Here is a 23,391-nt window from a genome sequence, read left to right as displayed (position 1 = left end):
GCTCGCGGGAGCCGGGCATGCTCAGTTAGCACCGAGGCATGGGCTCTCTTGACCTGCGTGCGTCCGTAGATGCCGATAGATACAAGTAGATAGGTAGATGGACACGCAAGGGGGCACCAAGTGAGTAACGAGCGGCGGGACTGCGTGGGCAGCGGCGGCGGCGGAGGAGACGCCGCTTGGGCACGCGAGGAGGGAGGAGCCCGGGCAGGTCTAGCGACCGCCGCTCCTGCCTCCAACGGGGGACGGGTCAGGCGGAGGGAGGTCGAGGCGCCCTCTGCTTCGCTGCCTCCTCCTCCAGCGACATCCCAGCGTCGGGTGGGATAGGGATGCTTCCCCTCGTGGGAAGGGAAGGGGCCCACACAGGCCTGGCTGCTATTAGTCCGTATTAAATTTTACACACACACACACACACACACACACACACACACACACACACACACACACACACAAGCCTATTTGTGGTTACTTTTGTCCTGCCTCATAATAACCCAGCGACGTAAGTGCTGCTGCAGCTGCAGCCTCTCAACTCCAGAGAGTAACAAGCAAGGAAGGGGTGGGTGGGTGGAATAATAACTAATAATAGTAATTATCATCATCATCTCATTTATACCCCTCCCATCTGGCTGGGTTTCACCAGCCAGCCACTCTGGGCGGCTTCCAGCAAAATATGAAAACGTAACAAAACGTCAAACCTTAAAAACGAAACAAAAAGTATTATTATTATTATTATTTTATTATGAAGTGCCTGTAAGGTCTTCTTGAAGACTGGAGTCTGCTTCATCTGCTGTAGTGTTGGGTGGTTTGTTTGTGTGTGTGTTTGCACAGGCACAGGTAATTGGAGGGTGGGGTGGGGGAGATAGTCAAACATTTCAAATGGGGAAAGAAAAGCACATAATATTAAGCACTGCCCGTTTGCAACAGCATCAGTTGGTTTGCACCACAACAAATGAGATTAGTTCTGTGAATAGCATGGTTGCATATAGATATTGCATTTATTTGAGCCAAGTAGGTGTCAAGTGGCTTGCTTGAACCTGAACTTCAGAAGGTGGTACTGCATTTTTAAAATTATTATTATTTTGCTGTTTGAACATTTTTATTCATGGCCCTCTTAGCTAAGGATGAAAGTTTCATCAGAAAGCGGTACTCTTTCTAATATTATCCAAGTCATGTAACATAATTAACGCTAAATTAAAAGTGCCCTACGTATTTTAAAATTAAAGAATGTTATTTCTGGAGTGAACCCTGTGATATAACTCTCGCATTCTGTGTTGTTCTAAATGAAAGAAATCAAATTACGGCTGCAGTCCTATGCACTGTTACCTGAGAGTAAATTACACTGCTCAGTGGGACTTTTGAGTGACATGCATAGGGTTGTGCTATAAAACACTTGCCTTTCCTATTATATCAATTGGAACGATAGTCTTTAATGAAATTTCCTGAATGGGAATTAATTTTAATTCAGGCAGGCTAAATACTATACATATTTATTTAGCTAAAATACTGTACTGTTTTGTTTCAGCTAAAACAAATCTGGTTTCAATCTTTTCTTACACCCTCAGTTTTGATTAGGAATAGCCAATCATACCATGTCTCCCAGATACGCAACTTAGCACTTCATGTTCTTACAAGAAGATAAGACAAGTTCCTGGAGGATAAGGTTTTCAATGGGTCCCTTCCAATTCTACAATTCTATGAATACCAGTTGCTGAGAATGACAGTAGGGAAGAGTGCTGTTGAACTCATGTCCGCTGTAAGAACAGGATGCTGAACTAGATTGGCCATTGGCCAGATCCAGCAGGTTCCTGTTATGTTCTCATGCTTAGGGTGAAGCTATATATTACAACTGGCAGTTGGGCCAATTTGTGTGAAATTGTAATACGCTTGGCTTCTGTCCTATGAGCTAAAAAAAACCAATATGAAGGATGTGAGAACATCAGGGACAGGTAGGAGCCTTATGTGTAGCTACTGAGCATAGCTCAGTTGGTAGATTACGAGACTCTTCATCTCAGGGTTGTGGGTTTGAGCCCCACATTGGGCAGAATATTCCTGCATTGCAGGGGGTTGGACTAGATGACCCTCGTGGTCCCTTCGAGTTCTATAATTCTGTGATTCTGCTGCTATCTAGTCTCCATGTGCAAGGTATGTTGCCACATTCTACAGTCCCACATGTGCAAGCTGCTCCTGCCTGCCACGCTCATTGGCTTTGCATGGTCAGAGCCAAGTGGGCAGATTGATAGGCAGATACAAGAAGGCCTTTTCTGACAGCTGCTTGAGATTGTAAGAGGGTGGCTTTCCCAGTCCAGAATGCCTCTTGTGCCCAAAAAAGCTACAAGCAATGACATTTGGTAGTATCATAGAATCCTAGAGTTGGAAGAGACCACAAGGGCCATCCAGTCCAACCCCCTGCCAAGCAGGAAACACCATCAAAGCATTCCTGACATATGCCTGTCAAGCCTCTGCTTAAAGACCTCCAAAGAAGGAGACTCCACCACACTCCTTGGCAGCAAATTCCACTGCTGAACAGCTCTTACTGTCAGGAAGTTCTTCCTAATGTTTAGGTGGAATCTTTTTTCTTGTAGTTTGAATCCATTGCTCCGTGTCCGCTTCTCTGGAGCAGCAGAAAACAACCTTTCACCCTCTTCTATATGACATCCTTTCATATATTTGAACGTCGCTATCATATCACCCCTTAATCTTCTCTTCTCCAGGCTAAACATGCCCAGCTCCCTAAGCCGTTCCTCATAAGGCATTGTTTCCAGGCCTTTGACCATTTTGGTTGCCCTCTTCTGGACACGTTCCAGCCTGTCAGTATCCTTCTTGAACTGTGGTGCCCAGAACTGGACACAGTATTCCAGGTGAGGTCTGACCAGAGCAGAATACAGTGGTACTATTACTTCCCTTGATCTAGATGCTATACTCCTATTGATGCAGCCCAGAATTGCATTGGCTTTTTTAGCTGCTGCATCACACTGTTGACTCATGTCAAGTTTGTGGTCTAGTATTGGATAGTTTGTTTTGGCCTTCCTCACTTTTCACCTCTTATAATGAATGGTATAAAGCCTGTTCGGCATTCCACATCTGGTGCTCCAGAGGGCAAAAGAATAACTGGAAAAAGAAGTCTGCAACAAATATCCTTGTCTATGTTGTGTTACATAATTTGGGTGCTTTTATGTGGAATATATTTCTTCTTTTTGGTATTTGGATATCTGATGTTGTTACTGTTTCTGTAAGGCCTCACAGGACAGAACTCTACGATGACATCCCGCCAACATGCTGGCCGATTGTGTATTCTCCAGATTACAATATTACATTTATGGGACTGGAGAAACTACATCCATTTGATGCTGGAAAATGGGGGAAAGTAATAAATTTTTTGAAAGGTAAAGTGCGTGCCAAATGGAGAGTCTTAAGCTTTTGTAGAAATTGTGCTGTATTAGTATTCTGCAAAAAAATAATCTGCAAGAAATAATTCCATGTAGATTGTTATTGATGTGTGCACCAGTTATGATTACTTTTGTATTTTTATTGTATTTTATATGGATGATTAGTATGCTGTGTGTTAGATCTGCAGTTCTGCACTGCCTTAAAAGCAGCAGTGGTATAGCTATCAGTCCTGAATAAACTATCGTTTTCTGCTTAGTGTGCAATGGAGTTTACAGCAAAGTAGAAGCCTAATTTAGTAATGGAAAGTCTTATGTGCTGGCTTCTCCAGTATTGAAATGTGTACCTTATTTATATGAGATGTTGGATGTAATGTGCTTTTCTTTTTCAATTCAGAAGCAAAACTGATTGCCGATGATTTGATTGTACAAGCTCGAGAAGCAACTGAAGAAGACCTTTTAGTTGGTCACACGAGAAGCTACTTGAATCGATTAAAGGTGTTGTATCTTCCACTTGTGTTTGAAACAAACTTTGATCCCCCCCGCTTGTCCTGTATGTTTCTCTCTCACTCACACACACACAGAAAACAAACTCCTCAGTACATGTAAGTGAACATAAAGCAGAAAACAACAAAAACATTTTCTTTCATAGCTTTAGAATTCTTGTTTTCATGATTTACACCCCCCCTCCCCAAGTCTTAGGTTTGTCCTTAGGTTATAGCATAGCTGCCAAGTTCTCCCTTTTTTTAAGGGAAATTCCATTATGCTGAATAGGCTTCCTCGCGAGAAAAGGGAAAACTTGGCAGCTATGGGTTATAGTGGCGGGTGGGAGGGGTATTGAATAGAAAATTAAAAATAGAAATCTGCCACAAATTATCTATAAAAAAACCTGAAATCATTAAGAAGTTATTATGTAATTTTAGAACTTTGTTTTAATAGGGTTTACCTTGTGCCTAATGGCAGTACAGACCAACAGTAAGAGGAACGTGAGTGTCTAGATTGAGAGACAGGCCTTAGCTGTACTATTTTCTTGGTACCTCTGTTTGAAAGCTGGAAAAGCCAGTTTCATATTAAAGCTTCACAGAGATTATTTACCTGACTGCTTTTAATTGGAAAGGCTTGTTTGTATTGAACTATCATATGACCAATTAATGCAACTCTGATTTAATGCAGAGAACGATTCCCTTAAGATCTGAATTTGGGTGTTCTCCAGCTGCATTAGTAAGCGGAAGAAGCTAGCTGATGTTACTAGCCTTGTTTTCATGTCACGAAAAGGCACGGTGTGTTTTTAACTACTTTAATTGTATGGGTGCTTCTGTCTTCACATGGGAGTCCCTCTTTGTGCAGCTTCTCTCCCTGCTCCCGATCCACGGCTCAAACAAGCTACTGTATATACTGTGGTTTATTCTGTCATCAGAAACCTGATGTTGGTCAGTCTGTTGATTTTCAAACAAAGCATGAGCAATAAACAATAAATAAAGCAATATCCTATCTTGTTGTAGTTGCTCATTTGTATAACTCAGGCCTTAAAATTTTAAATGGAAAACTCTGCAGCATTGTTGAGGGAAGCTGATTTCCTGTCTTCTGAAATTGCTTTTATATAAACAGGCACTAGGGTGCCAGTATTAACAAAGCAAAGCGAAACAAAAACATTGGGAGCAATTGAAGCAGCTGCATGGTTTCTGAGCCACCAAGTTTCCCTCTCTCTTTCAATTCAAGTTCATTCAGGTTTTTATGTCTTGAAGCAGTTGTGACTCTTTGCATGAATCAATTTTATTCATTATATTATATTGCAGACATTCTGGGGAGAAACTTAATCCTCTTCTGATGTATACTGCTTTCCTCTTTACTGTAGAATATTTACAGAAATCAGGAATGGTTTATGGTTTTAACCGTACAATTTTTATAATTCGCAAAAATTGCCTTTTTTATTGCCATTCCATTTATTTGGCATTTTACTGGGTCCTGTTCCTGTTCTTGGCCTTCTCACTAGCTGTGTGTATTTTCTTGCTTGAAATGTCTGGAAGATTCCCCACCACGGCTACTACTCCAAATCAGCCAAATTGGGCTGGTTTTTTTTTAATGGGATGTTTGTTTTTTGAAGTTTTGAAATCACTGAGAGTCTGCTGAATGCAAGACCATGTGTCATTTGGCTGGTTTTTCTTCAGATGATATCTCTTAAAACACCACTTAAATTATATTGCCTGTAGTTCGTATACAGGTGCAAAACTTAGGTTTGTGATAATCTCCCAAAGATGGTTTTTACTTGAGAGTCCAATGCTATTCTTTCCAGGGGTGCATTCTCTATGCATGCAAACTTTTCATTGCATGCGTGTTTTTTAAATCTCAGTGATGAGAAAAGACTATTAAAAACCCTAAAACAGATGTGTAGTTTATGCTCACATTTTAGAACTATCTTAGTTCTAAACCAGGCATCAGCAACCTTTTTCAGCCATGGTGGACCGGACTTTTTTGGGGTGGTGGTGGTGGTGGTGAACGAATTCCTATGCCCCACAAAAAAACCCACAAATAAAAGCACACATTCTACTCATGTAAAAACACCAGGCAGGCCCCACAAATAACCCAGAGATGCATTTTAAATAAAAGCACACATTCTACTAATGTAAAAACACACTTGATTCCAGGACCGCCCGCGGACCGGATTTAGAAGGTGGTTGGGCAGGATCTGGCCCACGGGCCTTAGGTTGCCTACCCCTGTTCTAAACAGTGGAAAACAGTCTGCTAAATTTGCATTTATTTAACATTCGGGCTCAGTGCAGACCATAGTTAAGACATCCTTTTCACTCACACATTCCTTCCTTCCTTCCAATTTTGGACCTGTGAATGGTAATAAGAGTTATGCATGCCCCAGGTTTTCCTTTTTGTTTTACTAATAGTCCATCGCCTAAGGACTGTGCAACTCCACTTTTGATTGTGTTGCAAACTTTGGTTTAGATTTAACCACCTTTAGAGGAAATGCTTGTGTGGATGCAATGCTAACCCTTGTTCATTCAGAAAATGAAATAAAGGGTGAAGTTCATGCAAAAGGAGAATTGTGTGTAAACATGGGGCCCTTATGGTTGCTTAAATTTGAGAAGGAGATGAGGCAGCATTACACTTGCATTGGCCTGTGTGCAAATTATGCTGACTTCTGATAGCTCCTTGTTTTGAAAGTCCCGTCCCCCCCCAAGAACTGCACTTGTTTCTTCCTAATGAAGAGTAAAGTTCTGCATTTCATGGATGTGGTTTTAGGACTGCTGATATTCTCCCTATGACAAGTTTGGGGGGGACTGACAGTGGTCTTATCATTTCTTGATGCCTGTCCTTTACTGGGGTGGAATTTGATTTTTAGTTTAGCAATCGGTGTCAATAGCCAGATAATAGCAGTTTGGCTTTGCCTTTGCTATGGGGCTAGCAGCAAGATTTGTGTCTTGGCCATTCCCTCATCCTCCGTCCAGGGGTCCTTTACCTCCATGTCCTGCAATGGAAACTGAAATAGAACAGGTTACGTACTGTTTCATATGATGGGCAGAAGGGAAATGAAAAATGAAAAAGCAACCAGAGTTTCCTAGGTTTCCTAGGCCTTTCTGTATTTTAATGTTTTGTTGGAAGCCGCCCAAAGTGGCTGGGGGAACCCGGCCAGATGGGCGGGGTATAAATAATAAATTATTATTATTATATTATTATTATTGACTCACCCTCATTCTAGCCAGCTTCCACACCACTGGCATTGCCCAAGATAGGAGAAGAAACCCCCTCCCAGCTCTGATCATGCAGTTGCACTTATCCTGGCCATATAATCAAGCCAGACTAATAATATTTCTCAGCGTATACCGCACTGGTTATTTTTTTCCTATGAAGAGGCGATGTTTGGGTAGGTTAGTAGCAGTGCTTCTAATGCAAAATGGTAAAACTCGTGCTGCTTTTGTGGGACCTCTTTCAAGACAATTTGCCATATACATTTAATACTTCCCTCAAATATATCGGGAAATTATATTTCAGTACGTAGCCCCAGGCCAGATTTTTGACATTGCAGTTTAGTTATGGCTGTGAGTTGTTCAAGATGTTTGAATATATTTTCTTCCAACTTTTTTTGTACTGCTTACAGAATCATATACTGGAAAGCGTTGAAGAGGTATTCCAGAAATCATTTTGCGCTTTTGCTGTACACTTGAAAGTGCTATGAATATGAAATACAGCTTAGTTATTTGTTGTACCGTCATTTTAAGTGTGCTGTTACCCTGCATTAGCTAATTACGGCACTGAAATCATTGCCATTATCCATTGTTGCTCTGTACTTTTGCCTTTGCAGTTAACGTTCTTCTGTTGTTGTTTTTTAATGTTTTCTAAATTATTTTTAGATTAGGCACAACAACTCTAAAGCATTATTAAAGAGCAGCAATAACTGCTTTATTTCCGAGACCAGTGATCTGAATTAAAAGATTGCATCATATAGCGATTTAATCTGCTCCTCTCCTTTGCTCATCTTACACTTTCCCTGGATGTCATTGGTGATTTTTGTAATTTTATTATTTGTTTAAATGCACACGTTTTTGCTTCGCATATAGCTGTATTATGAACAGATATGAACTCTAAACTGTCATACGAGGGAGTAAGTCACATTCACAACACTGAGGGATTTACTTCTGAGTATAAATGTTTAGATGGTGCTGCTAATGAATCAGTTATTTAAGCTGCCCACCTGTAAATACTGATTTGGGAGCGAGTCCTATTGAACTCAACAGTGCTTACTTTTGGGTAGACATGAATTGCCCTGAGAGTGACTAATCCGTCATCTTTTGTTTTCTTTCCAGTGGTCATTTGTTGTGGCTACAATTACAGAGATCCCACCTGTTCTTTTTCTGCCCAATTTTCTTGTTCAGAGAAAGGTGCTTAGGCCTTTAAGAACTCAAACTGGAGGAACAATAATGGTAAATATTTTGTTTCATTTTGTCTCTCTTCTGTTGATTCTAATTCCAAAGCCATTTTAAAAGGGTAATGCACATATTTAATTATTATAATTCTTAGGTCTATAAATAGTTATGCCCATTGGCCTATGTGCTACAAAAGGACAAAACTACCTTTGATGGAAGGAATGTAGGAAGCTTTGTTATACCAGATCTAGTGATGTGAAATTCTCGAGAATAATCTTTTGGAGTCGAAACAAAATAAAAAAAATTCCTTCCAGTAGCACCTTAGAGACCAACTAAGTTTGCCATTGGTATGAGCTTTCGTGTGCATGCACACTTCTTCAGAATATTCTTGATTAATGAGAATATTAGAGAATTTTCATTGAGGAGAATATACATTAACATTAAATAAATTATCATTATATGATTTCAGTATGTCAATCTCTGGTAAATGGCACCTTGTACCATTGAATGCAAAAGCCAGTTACTGGCACTAAATAAAAATATAGAAATGTCAACTGTTTAAATTAAGGCCACCTCACATGCTGTTACAGGGACACAGGTGGCGCTGTGGGTTAAACCACAGGGCCGAGGGCTTGCTGATCAGCAGGTCGGTGGTTCGAATCCCTGCAACGGGGTGAGCTCCCATTGCTCGGTCCCAGCTCCTGCCAACCTAGGGACCGCTACAGCGGGAAGGTAAACAGTGTTTCCATGTGCTGCTCTGGTTCGCCAGAAGCGGCTTTGTCATGCTGGCCACATGACCTGGAAGCTGTGCGCTGGCTCCCTCGGCCAATAATGCGAGATAAGCGCCGCAACCCCAGAGTCGGTCACGACTGAACCTAATGGTCAGGGGTCCCTTTACCTTTACATGCTGTTACACATAATTGTATAGGCCTAGGTACTTTAAGTGTATAAAACATTAAAGCTACTTTCTGTAAAAAAATAATAATGAAAAATCACACCGTATTGCCAAGGTTATAGAATTGCTAAGAATAAGGTCATACCAAAATAGAAAAAAAGGTTATTACATATCGTTGAAATACATATGAATTCAAACGTTCATAAAATTAATGAATAGCATTTTTAAAACTAAAAAAAGTGTTCTATAGCTCACATTTCAGAACTGCCAATGGTGAATTACACAATGCCCAGTAATGTAACTGGATTTTTTAAAAAATAAAATAAAATTATTCATTACTTAACATTGGCAATATCACAGCATGACTTATTATTTACTAGATTTTTTAAAAAGGTGGGTTGTAAAACTGGTTCTTACATTAGAATTTACAGTTTGTGGAGAATATTCTCCCGAGAATTTTCTTGAGAATATTCTCTGGATAATATTCTCACCTCACCTCACTAGCCAGATTTGCCCATCCAGCCCAACAACAACAGCAATTTTATTATTCATACCCCACCCCTCTGGCTGGATTTCCTCAGCCACTCTGGGCAGCTTCCAGCAGAATATTAAAATACAATGATTCATTGTATTTTGAAAATTAATTAATTAAGATTTTCCCCTCCCCTATTTCATTTTTTTGAAGGCAGGGAAACTGGCCATTGAGAGAGGATGGGCAATTAATATTGGTGAGTAGCAATGTATCTTTCTTCCTCCTTCAATGCCTCTCTGCAAAAAATTTGATCCACATTCTGGTCATCTTTTATATCTGCCCCGGTTTGTTCCTCTTTAGTCTTCACTGGCCACATCTGATCTTGCCAACCTTCTTGGGCAGGCATGTGCAAACTCGGCCCTCCAGATGTTTTGGGACTACAACTCCCATCATCCCTGACCACTGGTCCTGATAGCTAGGGATGATGGGAGTTGTAGTCCCAAAACATCTGGAGGGCTGAGTTTGCCTATGCCTGTTCTTGGGTCTGTGGAAAAGTTTTGTGCGCCGCAACAAGAAGCCTGCGCACTCTCCTCCAGTAATTAGATTTTTTAAAGGAGGCAATCCCCCATCTCCCCGCTGTGACCCTCCCCGTAACCCCTCCTCCATTGAAAGAAACCCTGTTGTAATCCATTTAAATCCTAATTGCAGTCTGGAGGGGTTCAGCTGGGGAGGGGAGAGCCAAGCAAAAGTTTCTGAGCTCCTCCACATGGGAGGAGGACTCTCTCTCCTCCCCCCTTGCATGTCTGCAATAGAAGGCTTCTTTCAAGCCTAAATGCAGTAGGGGCAGGAGGGGATCTTGCAGACATCAGGGAATATATTTTGGGGTGCATGTGTGCAGCGGCGAAGGAAGGCTTCGTGACACCTGGGGCGGGCGTCGCTACGTAGGGTGCATGTGCGGTGTCACTGCGTATGACACATGCGCTGTATGTAGCGACGCCGCTACATGTGCTGTACATAGTGGTTTGCCAGCGCTGCTGCTCCAGCGCTGCATGGATGGTGACGGGATCCTCTGCTCGCCGCTGCAACTGCAAACTGAAGATCCCGCAAACGGGATCCCGGCACTGTCCGTGCGGCGCTGAAGCGCCACCGCCAGCAAACCGCTAAGTACCGCGCATGTGCGCCGTCGCTACACAGGGCGCATGCGTGCGACACTGCACATGTGCTGTACATAGCGGTTTGCCGCCGGCACTGGGATCCTCTGCTCGCGACTACAGCCATGAATGGAGGATCCTCCACATGTGGCTTCGGCGGTGCAATGGCTGCTCGTGCTGCTGCGAGCCCCCGCAGGGTGACTTCTTGTCACCCCTGCAGACATGGAACCTGGGGCGCACCACCACCACCCCGTTGCGACGCCACTGCATGTGTGCCCATGGCCACCGCATTGGTGACCTATAGCCTAAACCATGATTCAGAGTGCCAGAACCTTGTGCCTGCAGGCTCCCCTCTCCCCATTCCTCTGATACGACTCAGGAGTTCAGAGGTTTCTGCTTATGGTGAGCTGCAGTTTGCTATGTCCTCCAGGCTGACTAAACTCTGCTTAACCTTAAGGAGGCTTGCTTTTTAAACAAGCCAGCTCCTGCCTGTGTCTGATAATGAAAAGGGATATTGAATCTCTTTTTGATTAGAGAAGCTGCCATTTCCCACACACTTTTCTTTAAACACACAGGAGCAGAGAGAATTTAGACATGCCAGTTATTCAAAGCTTTGCCCTTCGTAGGACAAGAAGCAGGACAAACGGGGAAAAGTGTAGGATTTTAGGAGAGTTTGTTCATTAACGTTGTTACAGTGCCGGTTAAAGAAGCATGGCTCATGAAGCAATCTGCTCATCAGCTGTATAATGACAATTGTATATAATGACAATCGTGTTTTTCATGGTGTCTGGTAGTTTAGTTAAATAAAGTATTCAGATTTACCGTTTCTTTTTCCAGGTGGTGGCTTTCATCACTGCTCAAGCGATAAAGGTGGAGGGTTTTGTGCCTATGCTGATATCTCATTGGCTCTAAAGGTATGGAAGACCCACTGCAAGCAACAACATCATATTTTTTTTGCATAAACTTAACAAACATCAGCATATACCTGTAGCCTAAATTTGTTATTGACAAATCAGATAGTGCTGCATGTGGAAATGAAGTACTATCTTTGAAAGCTGCTGTAATCCTAGTAAGATAGGTATGTCCTAACCAGCGAATCAACGAGGAAGGTGGACTTTGTCTTACTTGGAATGCTGCTGATTTCAGCGTAACTGAAGCTGTCAGTAATAAACTGTTCTGAGGGGATGGACACAGTAATACAGAAACTCTCATCTTAAGTCCTGTGAAGTCATAAACGCAGGAGCCCAAAACTAGAGAATTGGCTTTAGCTGGTGCGATCCAGGCAGTTTCTCATTGCTTAGGGCCAGACCTCTTTAGCTGTAGCCACAGACACATCTTATTCCTTTAAAGCCTTTAAATGATTGCTTAAAGACTTTAAATCATTGTAAAATGTGACAGATCCCAGATGGATGAAGACTGACCTTGAATTTAGCTACAGGTAGGTAGCCATGTTTGTTTGAGTTGAAGCAAAATAAAAAAAATCCATTTTGCTTCGACTCAGACCAACACGGCTACCTACCTGTAGGTTTTTCAAGTGTATCTGAAGAAGTGTGCATGCACACGAAAGCTCATACCAAAATAAAAACTTAGTTGGTCGTTAAGGTGCTACTGAAGGAATTTTTTTATTTTGCTTGTATTTAGCTATTTAACAAAGAACCAAAATTTCTTAAGGAGAGCCAGAGAGAAAAGCTATTTTGGAACCTATCTGTGCACAAGTAAACTGTGTGAATCTCATGGAAATGTTTGCAAGGACTTATTAGTCTGGATGTGAGAGCCTGTTTCAGAAAGCATCAGCTCGACCTGACTTTGAATACCTGCCTGTGATAATGAGCAAGGCCAGCACAAGCCCAGAAGAGGAAGGGAGAATGATTGAAACAAAAAACTGGAAGAAGACACAAATGTTGGCATACATATACTGTATATGTCTGCACTCTGTATGCCTGCTTGCTTTGATTCTAAATATTGGGATTTTAATAGAGAAGGGAAATGAGTTCTTGAGGGATTTCATTTAAAAGCCATGGGAATTTGAAAATTGCTAACTGCCCACCTTCTACAGAAGAGCAATCACCGAGGAAGGAATTATTGACCTCTGACAAAAAGAATATACGTTGAATAGCTCGGGTTTTGTTTTGCCATTGTGTTTCATGGACAGAGATAATTGGAATAAATATTTGGTGTAGTTTTCAAAAGCTTTTCAGTGAAGCAAAATCCATCTCAAAATGGATGTGCTTTATAGGAGTTTAAAATAGTTATCTAATTATACGTACTGTAATTCATTCGAGAGCAGAAAATTCCATGCAAGTCTGAAGCTTGCCTTTCTTCTTTATTTCTTTTCTCTGTATTCCAGTTTTTATTTGAAAGGATGGAAGGAGTTTCTAAGGCAACTATCATAGACCTGGATGCACATCAGGTGAGTGATCAAATGCAAAAAGTTTAATTCGAAACAGAACTCCTGAATCACGTAACGGCAGAATTGTGCCACAAAGTAAGTTGATTTATACTGAACAAATTGCAAAAACAAAACATATATAGGCAACTTGATATGTGAGACTTCTAATCTCGGGGTCGTGGTTGGGCAAAGATTCCTGCATTACAGAGGTTGAACTAGATGGCCCTTGTGGTCCCTTCCAACTCTATAATTCCATGAGTCTATGATAATGGAGTGGCATTTGGGGGGAATTTTGAAATCTGCAAAATAGGGAAGTGGTCAAACTTCCAGTGTGGGCATATTGCACATATTGACAGGGGCCCAAAGAACCCCGACCAAAAGCAGAAAATGTATGAGTTAATTCTTGTTCCGCGAGAATACTAGTGGAAGACTTCTTGCAGCGCAGCGCTGCAGTGCCAGTATTGGGATGTCACACTAAACCGTAGCTAAGCACGGCCATTTCTGAACCTGATAACCCTCAGATGTTGTGGACCACCTCTCCCAGCTGCTGGAAGTTGTAGGCAAAAACATATGGAGGACACAAGGTTGGGGAAGCCTGGTTTAGCATGGGATGAATGTGTCTCAGCAAACCTTGGGCTCAAATGCTTCTCCTCTATTGCATCTGCAAGGAAGCTTTCACTTCTGTTTTTGCTTAGCCACAGGTTGTCATGTTGTCAGAACTGACAGGCTGTTGTTAATGTTAATTGTGGGTTGCTTGAAGCCAACTTGAAATCTAGGTTTAATCCTCCCTGCTATCCCTTATCAGGCTTTGCAAAACTATGAAACCTCTGCAATGGATTGAAAGTTTAGGAGAGGCCATGCTAGCTTTCAGAGTTCCTTGGCTCCAAGCAAGTCAGAGGGAGGAGGGAGAGGGGAATTTGCTTCCCTTGCCCCAAAACCTAAAGAGAGTTTTGCAGGAGCAGTGATAGTTTAGTTTAGTTTATTGTTACGGTTCTCGACCAGCATACACATATATACATAAAACAATCCAAAATACCATCTAAAATATAAGCAATAAATATAAACCATTATAACCATTATAAAAATTATTAGATAAAAGAAGGTATCACTGCTTGGGAGGGTACAATAAATGGTAGCAATGGATCATCTTTGGCTCTGTCCTGAAATTTTTAGGCACTACTAACTAGGTCGGCTCGGATTCTTATGGCTCTAGCACAGAACTTGGCTACCTTTGCTGTCACATTAGAGTTGGCATCTGAAAGAAGCCACTCTATATAGAAATTGTCCGAGCGTCCAGAAAACTCAGCCAGCGTCGTGTGGATGAGCTCGCCTTGCACCTCCTCGTAGTAGCTGCATCGCAGGAGTATGTGGCCTATAGTTTCTACTTCCCCAGATCCACACAGGCAGCATCTCTCACACATTGGGATCCGTTTGTACTTCCCTTGAAGAACTGCAGGAGCAGTGATACACTGTATACTGCTTCCCTGTTTTGCGAACCTTTCTGGCTCATTGTAAGTTGAACACAAAAGGCCTCATTCCTTTGGAGCACAGCAAACAAAGGATATTTTAAAAAGCATTACTGTACAGTGCTTGCGTTTCAGCTGCAACAAGGAAGTGAAGGGAGGGGAAATCAGGGCTTTAAAATATAATGGGGGAATGGTAAGGAGTGCAGAGTTAAAGTGATCCTAACCAGCTGAGGTTGAACTGCTTATTTACCTCCCTCCTACAAAACCTCCACCCAACGTCTCTCACTACCAAGGAAATATAATAAACCAACAGAAAGAGAACCTACCCAAGTGACGCAGACGTAACCTCTCCCCCAAAAGTATAAGAATATAAGTTTACCGCTTCTCCCCCACCACCTCTTTTCTTCTTCTGTATACAACCTTATTCTGTATTCAACACTAATGTCTCACATCATATGTAACTGGTACAGTGGTACCTCGGTTTACCAACGGTCCTGTTTACGAACTATTCGGTTTACGAACTCTGCAAAACCGGAAGTAGTATCTTGGTTTGAGAACTTTACCTTGGTCTAAGAACGGAATCTGAACGGTGGAAGGGCACCGGCGGCGGGAGGCCTCATTAGGGAAAGCGTGCCTCAGTTTAAGAACAGATTTGGTTTAAGAACGGACTTCCAGAACAGATTAAGTTCGTAAATTGAGGTACCATTGTATATAGAAAAGACTTCACAACCTGAGAAAAGAGACAACACACATACTTTTGTAAATCGAATAAATCTTTAATAATTTTTTTCAAAAAGAAACCCTGTTGCAATAAATGAACTGACAAATAGAAGGCAGAGAAAGCAAAGGATCAGTAGTTTTGATGACTGCATCATTTGAAAAATGAGTCTTTAAGTATTCACTGTTATAGAAAACTAAGATATAAAAATGAGGCTTGAAAAATTGGAAAATACCACTTTGAATCTAGATTGTATGTACACTCCCTCCCCCCCTAAATCTGCCAGATTGGTTATTGTAAATGGAGAAGGTAAGGAAAGTGTTGGGTATATTAAACTTTTAAATGTGTGCCTATATCCATATCTGTATCTTCATATTTGCATACTATTTTATGGCATAATAAGCATAATAATACCCTGTACACTCTTTTCACAAGGAGCAAAAACAAATCGTGAAATTCCATTAATCCATGTTAATCACTAGTTGGGCTTGATTTGCATTAACTGAATGCGGTAAACTTACAGGGAAATGGCCATGAAAGAGACTTTATGGATGACCGAAGAGTGTATATTATGGACGTTTACAACAGGTATATTTATCCAGGAGATGGATTTGCCAAACGTAAGTGGGTGATCTCCCCAGCTTTTGTGACCTTAAAACAATTTAAAATAAAACTTGCCAATAGAGGGTTTGCCCTTTTTACAATTGAAATGTTGCTTTCTGGTGAATGAAACTATTTGCTGTTTTTTTTCCCCATTGTGCTGTTCAGATATTTGAAATCTTCTCTGTGTGAGACATCCTTGGGATCACAGGGTATTGTTTTTTTATAAAGTAATATGCTGCTGCATGCCAGCAGCTTGGAAAGCAGGACCCAGACATGGATTCCCAAGTTTTCTCCATGCCGTCTTTTCACAGTTTTACTTTTTTAGGCTCGCTCTTATTCCAGATTTTAAAAGTGGGGAGAATACAGTGGTGCCTCGCTTAACGAATGCCCTGCTTAACAAAATTTCCGCTTAACGAAAGGTTTTTTCTAGTGGAGGTTGCCTCGATAGACAAATTCGTTTTACGAAAAATTTGTCTAGCGAATCGCGGTTTCCCATAGGAATGTATTGAAAATCAATTAATGCGTTCCTATGGGCAAAATAAAATAAAATAAAATAAAAATTCAATGCATTCCTATGGGATTCGCTAGACGGATTTTTCGTTATAAGAAAAGACCCGTGGAACGAATTAAATTCGTCTAGCGAGGCACCACTGTACATGGATGCTGCTGTTGACTCGCCTTTGGGGGTGCTAGCTTGACTAGAATGTGGAAAGGAAACCAGCATACAGTATACTAAAAAAATCCAAATATCTCAGCCAGGGATGGCCACCCCGTGACTCTCCAAGATGCTGTTGGACTGCTAGTCCAGCAAGGAAGTGGCTAGTCCTGGTTTGACTAGGACCAGAGAGCCCAGTGTCCAGATGACCATGAGGCTTAGGGCCCCACCCTCTTGGGGGGGGGCCAAAAATGTAAAGGGGGAAAAAACTGGATGTACATTTCCAAAACATATGATAAAAAACAAATAAAATATACAGCAACCGTGTTTTGTTTTGTGTAGGCTCCTGTAAGTCATGGGCCCCGCCTGCTCGCCTGCTCCCTAAAATGTCACTGGTTTGCTCTTTCTAGATATAGGGTGCCTACATTCTGCATGGACTGGTGGCATGGCAACATGTGCAAATGGTTTTAGATACCTGTTAGGTCCATAAATTACCATATGGCATACATTCAACACAAAAAGCAGTGACATGGATGCTTTTTATACGGCTGGACGTATAAAAGGCCCCATTACCTTCAGTAGCTTGGGGCCTCATCAAACCTACATTCGGCCCTGCCCCAGCCTCATTTGCAGCCCAGGTTGTCGTGCTCCTTTTTATCAGGAGAGGAAGGGAATAACAATGTGCATCACCCCTCAGTTCCTTGGTGGAAGGGTAGGAAGTCAATGTAAGAAATTGACTTGATCAACCAGGTTAGACCTCATCTTTCGTACTTTGCTATAGCTTTTTTGGGAAAGATGACGGGTGGCGTTCAACGAAGCATTCCTCAAGAGTAGACTCACAGATTTTTTTAAAAAAATATATATAATTTTTATTAAATTTTCCAAATAAACAAAAAAGCAAAAACAATTTTTTAAAAATACATTTCATCTTATGTTCACCCATCTCAAATCATTTCGCTCTGCTGAGCTCTCCTCCTTCCCGTCATTTGGCTTTATTTCTCACTCTTATCTTGCAGTTTCTTTTTACCCACATGATTAAAACAAGTTCGTAGGGTTTATTTCAGTCCTGCAAGTGTCCTTAAACTTTTACAATACTTCTCCATATAGTCAACGAATTTACTCCATTCCCTTTGGAACTTTGTCTCTCCCTGGTTTCGGATCCCGCAGGTCAACTTTGCTAACTCTGCATAGTCAATCATTTTCGTCTGCCACTCCTCAATCGTCAGTATCTCTTGTGATTTCCATTTTTGGGCTAATAAAGTCCTTGCCGCGGTTGTAGCATACATAAATAATCTCTGATCTCCTTTTGCTATTTCTTCTCCCAATAGAAAAGCTTCAGGTTTTTTGGGAAAGGTATACCTAAATATCTTTTTCAATTCATTATACAGTGGTATCTCGACTTACGAAGGCGATCCATTCCGCGGCGCTCTTTGTAAGTCGAAGTCTTCGGTTGCCGAAGCGCCCGTTTTGTGCATGCACGAAGCGTGATTTTGCTCTTCTGTGCATGCGCCGACCGTGCGTACCACTTCTGCACAGATGGTGAAAAGACTTCTGGGTTTGTCGACTTTGGAAGTCGAGTCGTTCGGATGTCGAGGTACCACTGTATATCGTTTCCCAAAATCTTTTTACTTTTTTGCATGTCCACCACATCTGATAAAATTCACCAACTTTATCTTTACATTCCAGCATAATTTACTACTCATTCTATACATTTTGGCTAATTTTACTGGTGCTAGGTACCATCTATACATCATTTTCATTACATTTTCTTTCAGAGCGGTACATGCAGTAAATCAATGTTTCATTCCATAATTTCAAACACGCATCATACTCGATATTAATACCCAAAATCCCTTGCCCATCTTATCATCACCTCTTTTGTCATTTCATCTTTTGTAAACCACTCTAACAAAAAATTATACATTTTTGATAGCAATTTCACTCTGCCTTCCAACAATTCTATTTGAAATTTGGACCTTTTATCTTTGAACCCAACTTTTCTATCATTTAACAATACATCATTCACTTGGTGGTACTGCAACCATCCAGTCAAAACCTCTTATTTCCTCATATGGTTTTAATTTCCAGCCTCTATCTGTTTTTATCAAAATCTCCTCGTAAGTGGCTGAGTAGACTCACAGAAATTAATGTGTGTGACTAAGTTAGGGCCGTTAAGTTCAGCAGGCCTTCTCTGAGTAAAACATAATATCACCCCATGGGTGGAAGTCAACGTTGCGCTCTTCCAAGCATGGTAGCTTGCCGGACAAAATGTCTCCCCCTCCCTCACGCATTCCATGCTGTTTTGGGGCTCTCCTGACACACCACCAGCCAGGCTGGAAACAAATCCCACCGATTGATTACGAAAATAACAGAGCTTGTAATGGAAGTCTGACTCAATATCAGAAACTGTTTTACCTTTGTCCCACACCCAAATTATTGTATATATGATTCATGGTAACTTTCAGGAGCCATAAGACGGAAAGTTGAATTGGACTGGGGCACAGAAGACGCGGAATATCTTCAGAAAGTAAAAACGCATGTAGAAGGTGCACTGAACGAAGTAAAATCAGACATCATTGTTTATAACGCCGGAACAGACATTTTGGACGGTGACCCCTTGGGAGGCCTGGCTATTTCACCGCAGGTTCGTAGCACACAGAGTATAGTCTCCTCTAAAATCAAAGTCCGAGTCTGGGCTGAAGAGGACACTTGAGCACCCTGGGTTCCTAAATGATTTTATTTACTCCAGCATATATTATGAAACCATAAGTTAAAAAGGTTTATGAACAACAGTGAAGTTCAGCGCTGTGCTTCCTTTTTTGTGTGTAACTCTGCAGGGGATTATCGATCGCGATGAAATTGTGTTCAGAGCTGCTAGGAAACACAGAATTCCCATCTTGATGGTGACCTCTGGAGGCTATCAGAAGAGGACGGCAAGGATTATCGCAGATTCCCTTCTCAATTTGCATAGCCAGGGCCTGATTGAGAAGGAGCCTGCCTTTGGTGAAGCTGGAAGGGCCAAGGTAGAAATGATGCCTGGAAAATAAAAGGGAGATCAGCTAACTTGGCACTGCAGAACGAGGACATTGGGGTTATTGTAGAAGGCAACTCTTAATTGTTTAATATTTAAACCGAGAGACAAGAAATGCTCCAGTTCTCGTAGAATTAATATATTCTAATGGCGAAAGATATTTAATTTGCCTGTACTTACCAGCGGCAGTCAGTGGTCCCACAAGGAATACCAACAGATTATGTTTCTCTCTCCAGTGCTTTTAAATGCTGCCTTTAAAAGATTAATATGGGCATAAATTCTGGATTTGGTTATTTCTTGCTGTGGTCAGAGTGGTAAAAAACACTAATATTCTTTTTTACAGTAGTCCGTTTTTCTTTTCAAAAGAGAATTATGTAATATCTTAATTTTTTAACTTATTATTATTTTTATCTGGGAAACTTCCATCTGGCTTAATTTTTCAAAAGAAACTCAAGGCAGCTAACAAATCCAGCCAGATGGGCGGGGTATAAATAACAAAGTTATTAAAATTATTATTTATCCAAACTCCACGCAATAGTAAAATACGTCACAATCCCCATTCATAGCTGCAGTCAAAAGGCCAAAGTATTGATGTGAAAAACTAATAATTTCAAAACAGCCAGTAAACAACAACACCCTAAACCAGGCATCCCCAAACTTGGCCCTCTAGATGTTTTGGGACTACAGTTCCCATCACTGCTGACCACTGGTCCTGTTAGCTAGGGATGATGGGAATTGTAGTCCCAAAACATCTGGAGGGCCAAATTTGGGGGTGCCTGCCCTAAACAGTCTCAGGAATAAACCTGAACAAATAAAAACAGCCAGCTGCAAACTTTAGTAAACATCCATGTTTTTTGCCCGCCACCTGAAACATTACAGTGATGAGCGCCTGATGTCCCTCACCTGGCTGGGTGCCACCATGGAAATAACTTTATAGTCCTGGCTGTCACCAGCCGTGCTTCATGGAGTTGAGGGATCTGAAGTAGGGCTTCAGGTGTTGACTGCAGCATATGAGAAACATACAGGAAAGTCTGCTTCATTCCAAGGGTACAGCTATTCGTTAGGGCTTTAGGTGGATCAGAGAACCCATTTCAAACAAGCAGCAGAAGTGTTTTTGAGGAACATTTCCCAGCTATTGCAAACATAAGGAGGTTATGTGTGTGTTCTGAACTGCAGCAGGGGCTACTGTTCCCCAAGCAGATTCACGCTTGACTGGGATGATTTGATTTATTTATTTTTAAAACAACCCAAACAGGTTTCCCCTTTTGTCGTGAAGTGATTGTGATTATGCTTCACTTTATTACACCTGTGGTTCTCCGCATCAAGATGGCAAAATACTGTTCTTCAGCTTTAGCTTGTACGCCCGACGTCGAAATATATTGGAATATACCTGCATGCCAAGATACCTCCTGCTTATCCACCTGCCAGATGATCGGTGCGTTTCCTCGCCAGAATGGCACAACAAAGTCTTGCTGTCTGGTTGGTTTTTGTAGTTGTAGTTGTTTGCAACTGAGAAGATACATATTTATTTCTTTTCTACTTCAGGTGGAGGTAAATAGTAAAAGTCAAAACTGACCCTGAGGTTTAAAAGTGCACAGCTAAAAGCTCCGCTTGCGTTCCCCATGAAATCAACGTGAGGTGCACTTAAGTAATTCATCCGATTCCCCTTAGGACTTAAATGGCCAAATGAATGAATGAATGAATGAATGAATGAATGGATTGTGCCTCTGAAGACTGGGTTATCCAGGCACCCTTATTTTTCTAAACAAGGAGGACTGGTGTGATAATTACCTGCAATAGATTTTGATTGTAGATCTCTCTCAATGTTAACCTGTGACATTATGTGGTACTACTGTATAATATTACGAGCAGTGATGCCTTGAAGCATATATAAAATAGTTACGAGATGTAAAAAAGATAAAATTTATGTAAAATAATCAGTTTACATTTGTGTGCGTGCGTGTGTGTGTTGGGTGGGGGGAATCAGTTGTCATAGGACCTACACTAGGATTCTTTTGCAACTGTCCTCAAATTCTGTCATGTAATTTTGAGTGAATGCTCAAATAAAACGGGGTTTTTAATCTTATTCTTTTTATTTTAAAAGTCTGTTTTTTAATAACAGGGCTGGGGAACGTCTGTTCTTGGATGACTCTTATCAGCCCCAGCCCAGCCAGCATAGCCCAAGTGATCAGGTTGTAAATATTAAGATATCAGCAAGAATGAGTCTTTCTGTAAAAATATACATGATTTAAATCAAGTCTTACTGACTAGTGATTTAAGCAGTGATTTAAATCAATTTGATTTCAATCAAATGCACCCTGCTGGACTCCAACTGCGATCATCCCTGACCAGCTGGGGTTGAAGGAAGTTGGAGTCCGATGACATTTGGAGGGGAACTTAAGACCTCATCTACACAGGAGTGCCTGGCGTGCTCTGATCCATGGGGTCACGAAGAGTCAGACATGACTAAATGACTAAACAACAATAACAACACAGTGTCGTATCACTTTAAACAATCATGGCTTCCCCCAGAGAATTATGGGAACTGTAGTTTGTTAAGGGTGCTGAGCATAGCTGCCAAGTTATCCCTTTTTTTAAGGGAAATTCCCTTATGCTGAATAGGCTTCCTCGTGAGAAAAGGGAAAACTTGGCAGCTATGGTGCTGAGAGCTGCCTGGAGACCCCCTCACAGATAGGGTTGCCAGACTCAATAGAGGACAGGACTTCTGTGCCTTTAATTGCCCTGCTCTCTTTTGAGTCTGGAAACCTTAAAGAGAAACCAGCAGACCCTTTGCTTGGAAATTAAACAAAGGGTCTGCTGGTTTCTCTTTAAGGTTTCCAGACTCAAGAGAGAGCAGGGCAATTAAAGGCACAGAGGTCCTGTCCTCTATTGAGTCTGGCAACCCTAGGGATGATGGGAGCTGTAGTCCAATATCATCTGGAAGGCCAGAGATTCCCCACCCCTGGATTAAATTAAGGTTTTTACTACGGTATATGAAAAGTGAGGCAGTCTGTGGAGCTGAACTTTAAATTGATTTGGGAAGAATCTCCTTCAGTAGGTAGTAGGTAAAACGTGCCTCCTGCCTCACCAGCTTTTATCAACCTCACAGCTGGGAGCAATAGCTAAAATATAGCGTGTTCCATACTGATGTCAACATCAAATGGATTTGAATGGATTGGTGAAATAAGCTACTAACACCTCCTGCCCCGCCCCCAGCAATGCCAAAGCTGCAGTTTTATAGCCATTTTACAGAGAAGTCAGTCCCATTGTGCTCTTCTGAGGTAACAAGAGCAGAATCCCATCCCTTGTAAATGTTGTGGGAAAATGTTGTGAACACACCCACACCCAAATCAAAACAAACTTACAAGCTTTGGAAAGTGTATACTTTTTTTATTTTTACTCTTAAGTTGCATACAGGTCCAATGCTAGTTTATGGCATGTTTAAAGGATATATGTGTATTTCAGTTTTTCACAGTACTTGAACAATGTTACGATGTAATGTACTTGCTGTGCAATCCTGTATTTGTCTACTCAGAAGTAAGTCCTATTGAGTGAATGGGCGTTGCTTCTAGGTAAATAACGAATACAATTGCAGCCTTAAGCTCAGTTAATAATAGTTTTCACCCTGGGCAAGGTAGCTGTGGATAAATTTCTTAACTTGCTGTGTTTTTTTTAATTTTATTTTAATGAATTTGACACTGGGTTAACATACGTACCAAATAGCAATACTGTCCTTTGCACTTTCTTCTAACAAGAA

At 41.4% G+C, this 23,391-nt stretch overlaps 1 protein-coding gene across 2 annotated transcripts; it reads left to right on the top strand.

Annotated features, from left to right (window-relative positions):
* Positions 1-2,714: 2,714 nt before the first annotated feature.
* Positions 2,715-22,397, top strand: HDAC11 (histone deacetylase 11). Of its 2 annotated transcripts, XM_035106964.2 has the most exons (9): positions 2,715-3,380; positions 3,778-3,878; positions 8,195-8,311; positions 9,835-9,877; positions 11,610-11,686; positions 13,120-13,182; positions 15,869-15,965; positions 19,069-19,247; positions 19,441-22,397. In XM_035106964.2, exons 1-9 carry the CDS (start codon positions 3,170-3,172, stop codon positions 19,648-19,650), a joined length of 1,098 nt encoding a protein of 365 aa, XP_034962855.1. In that variant the 5' UTR covers positions 2,715-3,169; the 3' UTR covers positions 19,651-22,397. The 2 variants fall into 2 exon arrangements, with proteins under 2 accessions (XP_034962855.1, XP_060126852.1); XM_060270869.1 differs by lacking the exons at positions 2,715-3,380; positions 3,778-3,878 and adding an exon at positions 4,202-4,660.
* Positions 22,398-23,391: the final 994 nt, after the last annotated feature.

This window comes from Zootoca vivipara, chromosome 2 (genome assembly GCF_963506605.1).
Source record: "Zootoca vivipara chromosome 2, rZooViv1.1, whole genome shotgun sequence".
Taxonomy (NCBI): Eukaryota; Metazoa; Chordata; class Lepidosauria; order Squamata; family Lacertidae; genus Zootoca; species Zootoca vivipara.
This window is presented reverse-complemented; position numbering and strand designations above follow the sequence as displayed.